General features: G+C 35.1%; 1 protein-coding gene across 1 annotated transcript; it reads left to right on the top strand.

Moving 5' to 3' along the window:
* Window positions 1–1,501: 1,501 nt before the first annotated feature.
* LOC121974051 (protein SIEVE ELEMENT OCCLUSION B-like) lies at window positions 1,502–3,556 on the top strand. Its single transcript, XM_042525238.1, has 4 exons — window positions 1,502–1,859; window positions 1,963–2,045; window positions 2,139–2,761; window positions 2,854–3,556. Exons 1-4 carry the CDS (start codon window positions 1,522–1,524, stop codon window positions 3,502–3,504), a joined length of 1,695 nt encoding a protein of 564 aa, XP_042381172.1. The 5' UTR covers window positions 1,502–1,521; the 3' UTR covers window positions 3,505–3,556.
* Window positions 3,557–5,376: the final 1,820 nt, after the last annotated feature.

The following is a 5,376-nucleotide window of genomic DNA, read 5'->3' as shown; positions in this document are numbered from 1 at the left end:
TGATGACTAAAGAGTTTGAAATGACTGATATTGGGCTCATGGCATACTATCTGGGCATTGAAGTGAACCAAAGGGAAGATGGAAGCTTCATCTCACAAGCAGGTTATGCAAGAGAAATATTAAAGAAGTTCAGGATGGATAATAGTAAGTCTATAAATACCCCAGTAGAATGTGGAGTCAAGCTATCAAAGCATGATGAAGAAGAAAAAGTTGATCCAACATTTTTTAAGAGTTTGGTTGGAAGTTTACGATACTTGACGTGCACAAGGCCTGATATTCTTTATGCTGTTGGACTTGTTAGTCGCTACATGGAAGATCCAACTACTACCCACCTTAAGATTGCTAAGAGAATTTTGCGCTATATCAAAGGTACGATAGATTTTGGATTATTTTATTCAACATCTAACCACTTCAAACTTGAAGGATATAGTGACAGTGATTGGGGTGGAGATATAGATGATAGAAAGAGCACTACAGGATTTGTGTTCTTTATGGGAGATACAGCCTTTACTTGGATGTCGAAAAAGCAGCCTATTGTCACACTTTCTACTTGTGAAGCAGAGTATGTGGCTGCGACTTCATGTGTTTGTCATGCTGTTTGGCTCAGAAATTTATTGAATGAGTTAAGTTTACCACAAGAAGAGGCAACCAAGATACGAGTTGATAACAAGTCTACAATAGCACTAGCAAAAAATCCAGTCTTCCATAATAGAAGCAAGCACATCGATACACGCTTTCACTATATCAGAGAATGCATTACAAGAAAAGAGGTGCAAGTGGAATACATAAAGTCTCAAGATCAAGTTGCTGATATTTTTACCAAGCCACTCAAATTTGAAGACTTCATCAAAATGCGATATTTGCTTGGAGTCACAAAATCAAGTTTAAGAGGGGGTGTTGAAAATTAAACTTATTTTTTTGTTGATAAAATTTTATGGAGATAAAATGGTGATGTGGCAAGTCTTGACTAGAGATAGGATAGAGATAGAATTTGACGAATTGATAAGAGTTCGTGGAGATAGAATTTATTTATTATTATTTTTTAAAATATCATGATTATCTCATATTAGTGCTTATCCAATAAGCCTATAAATATGTACTTCTTTTTCATGAATGAACAAGTTGAGTTTTCTATTTTCTTCTACTCCTCTTCCACATAGAGTTATTTTTCCTCTTCCATATTTTTCTTCTATAATTCTTTTTCTTCTCCCATAATTTCTATTTCCAACAGTTAGTTGATATGAATTATGTTTTATTTTCTTTTTTGTTCTGACTTAATTGTTACGTTGATTATAGCAAACTGGAATTACTCTGGGTCAAGGACTGCAAGAAGACAATATTACTCAAGCAGAAATTGTGGAAACCATCACAGCATTGCTGCCCACAATCCACACCGTCTCTTGCAAGGTAATTAATTAATATGAATGCACACGCATGGGCAAAAGAATTCTCATATTAATAATATACATTTATATATAGCTGGCCTGCGAGTGCTCTGGAGGAGATCAGGATGGTGGAGCGATGAGGATTTTCAAGTCGCTAGGATGTTACGATTGGGATGCGAAGGTGATGATAGCCCTGACAGCATTCGCTATGATGGCCGTGGCAAAGACATCTCTATCAGAAACTTTGGCTCCCTTCAACCGGCTGCCGCGAATTACTGAAAATATACAAGTCCTCATCCAAGCAGTAACAAATCTTTCCAAGTGCATCACTGATGTCACTTGTCACTCTGATAACATATCCGATAGCAACCTTTCTCTTGTTGAGTGCAAGTTCGCTTTCCCTATTGCTGCCTACTGGATCATTAGAAGTCTCGTTGCCTGTTCCAGTCACTTTACTTCCTTAACGGATGACCAGTGAGTGGGAGTGCACAACATTGATTCCAGCGTGCTTCCTTGCAGAGCAGAGAATTAAGCGCCCAACATTCTGATTAATTTACTTGCTGTTTCTTAATTGCAGGAACGACGCCCACTATATCTCATTTTTGGTCGGAGGAATCAACAACCTTTACAGTCACATCAATGACCGCATGCAAGAAATTAGTGAGACACAATATACTACATTTAATTTGTCGATCAAACTCTAATTAATTTTGGCTAACTGAACTCCGAGCGGTATCTACATGATATATGCAGAGAAGCAGATATATCAACAGTCCTATTTACAAATAACGATTCTCTTTGAGATCGAGCAACATACTAACTTACGAATTTTGGAGGGAATACACAACTCCAAGGATGCCAAGCCCCTAGTCCATCGTCAGAAGGGGAGGGTAACTCTCCAGGAGGTGCTTACTAAGAAGATTGTCATGTTGTACGTCTCGGATCTCAGTATCATTACAAAATCCGAGGAGCTATCGATGTTGAAGGCGAGATACATTGACATGTGCTCTGTAAAACAACATTCTCATCAACATCACGAGATTGTTTGGCTACCTATCATAGACAATTTTACTGAAGCCATGAAGAAGACATTTTATGACTTGGTGGCCGACATGCCTTGGTACGCTCTAAACCCATTGTGTCTTAAACAAGAAGCAAAGCAATACATAAAAGAGAAGTGGATGTACGAAAAGAAGACGTCGTTGGTGGTGCTACACCAAGGGAAGGTTGTGTGCCACGACGCCTTCCACCTGGTGCGTATTTGGAAAAAACTAGACTTCTCCTTCACCGCCGAAGAAGCAAATAATCTTTGGAGTAACGTTTCATGGAAGCTCAATTTATTTGAAGATCATTTTGATACCACTACCAAGGAATGGGTATGCGAATCACAAACTAGTACTACTCTTTAATTATTTTGCAAATTAGTGGAGCGTATATATTTTAATATTGAGAGAAATTGATTGTACAGGTGAAGAAAAATAATGGCATTTGTCTATACGGAGGGAAGGACATCGAATGGATAAAAAAATTTACCACAGAATTAAAGCGTGTCTCAGAGCTTAGCAAAACGCAACTAAAGATAGTGTACATTGGGAAGCATGTGAAGGAGGTGATGAATAAGGCCAGAGTTGAAAAATACAATGTGGATTGTTGGGATGAGGCCAAGATTTGCAAATTCTGGGAACACCTTGAGAGTATGTGGCATTGCAAGATGCAACACCAAAGCAACACCAGTAATAATGATGTCATCTTGCAGGAGCTTATGAGGATGATAAGCTTCGGTAACAGTGAGGAGGGGTGGGCAATATTTAGCAAAGGAGCATCATCGAACATTATGAAGGCCCATGGGAAAGAGCTTCTTGAATGCTTTCAAGCATGGGGAACATCTAAAGAAGAATTTTTTGTGGAACTATCAAAAAAGTTCAGTAATATAATACTGCCCGCTGATCATCATTGCATTAGCTTCGTACTCCCAAGAGATGCTGCTAACTTCGAGGAGGAGGTGCTTTGTGTGCAGTGCCAAAAACCAATGGATCGGAGAAGTTTGTGCTCTATCGCTATTGCAAATAATCGGGCAAAGAGTACGTTGAAAACTTTATTTATTACTAGTCCTTTGTGACGATTGTGAGTATACCTAAATAAAATTGGACATTGTTATGTCCAATCTAGCCGGTGATAGTGTGGTGATGCTTGTTTGAATTGAAAGTTGTTGTCGTTAAGTGTTTGTCCTTTTAATCATTTTCATTAAATAAAATAAATTTCCAGTTTTCCTTGTCAAATTTGTCTAAGATCTTTAGATAGTATTTTTTTTTTAAAGAAGAAATTAACTAAATAATCAAAATATTAAATAAGTCGAATTTGAAGTCAATAAATAGTGTTGATTATAAAATGGTTCCTTCCTAACCTTATAGTAATCAAAGTAGATGTGAATTTAAGTTAGGAGTCTGATGCAGTCTCTTTCGTATTATTATTTTTATTATTTTTTAAGTTTTAAAGATATTTTTGGTATTTAAGTTATTTTGATAATTTTCTTCTTTTGTATTTTTGAATTTTAAGTATTAGTCTGTTAAGATTTTTTCCTTTTCTGTTAGGATTTCTTTCATTTCTTTATCGGTTAGAATTTTGGGCCAATATAAACATCTTGTTATTTAATGTTTAGAATAGAATTTTTTGGTTTAATAATATTTTTGACAGTGCTATTTATTTCTATTTCTTGGTATTCCTTTTTGAATCAAAAAGTTATAGAATATTGCTTCTGGTATTCATGCATGAATAAGTAGATTCAATATCCTGCAAGATAATCATTATCCTACCCGGTGTCAGTTGGTATTAGATCTCTAGATCTCATGGATAGATTGTGGTTGTGATTGAGGTCGTGACAACAAGTTCTAGCTGAGCAAGCCTTATATCGTGATCGTAGCATCCAAGATGAGGTACTTGAAGATCTACAGAGACAAGTCATGAGTTATCTCAGCATCTAGCACAAGGTCTTGAAGATCTTGAGGTACATAGTTGAGGTCGTGACAAGCAGATTCTAGCTGAGGAAGCTTTACACTATAATCGTATTTAAATTTTGATAGTTTTTATCTTTTGTATTTTTAAATTTTGGGTCAATTTAGGGATTTTATGAGTGTGAGTCTAGTTATTAAAAAAAAAAAAAAATCTTTTTGTTAGGATTTCTTTCCTTTCTTTACAAGTTAGAATTTTAGTTTGATATAAGCATATTGTTAGTTGATAGTTAGGATGAAGTTTTTTTATTTTAATAAAATTTTTGACAGTGTCATTTATTTTTCTATTTTTTAATATTTCACTTTAAATCAGCAGATTATAATAGATTACTTTCGGTATTCATGTGTGAATCAAAGGATTCAATAGTTCATAGGATAATTACTATCTCATCCGATATCAAAGTCTGTGTAGAAATATAGTCTTGTTTTTGTATTAGATCGTTTGAGGGTGTTGGATCGATCATAGAGGTTAGGGGGTGAATAGCTAAGAATTAAAATGACCTTGAATTCACAATTACGGTTAGGTACACTGTAGAAACATAAAACAATAATAAGAAATATTCAAGAAATACAAACACTCAATTTTATAAGGTGCAAAACTTTCAATTCCCACTTCACAGTCTATGATTTGTTGGTGAGTGGTGAGTCATTCCATGAATCTCATTATACTTCTCTTTCTTAGGAAACCTCTTACACTTCTTCTTACAAGGATAAAGATAATAAGGATAAAGAAGAAAGATTATCAAATACGAAGCTTAAAAAAATAAAGACTATAATAAAAAATAATTCTATGTTGAGTATAATTGCTTTGAGTAATCTCCATGAGCTCCACTTAATTAGTTCCATATTTTTAGGCTTCAATAAAGATTTACTTCAACCTAAAATTAGTTTTTTTACACAAAAACGATCAACTCAAGCTTAATACAATTAATTGAATCCATCCTTATGGCAAATTTTTGCATAACAATGAATACTTCTCCCCG

This window comes from Zingiber officinale, chromosome 1B, assembly GCF_018446385.1.
Source record: "Zingiber officinale cultivar Zhangliang chromosome 1B, Zo_v1.1, whole genome shotgun sequence".
Lineage (NCBI taxonomy): Eukaryota > Viridiplantae > Streptophyta > Magnoliopsida > Zingiberales > Zingiberaceae > Zingiber > Zingiber officinale.
This window is presented reverse-complemented; position numbering and strand designations above follow the sequence as displayed.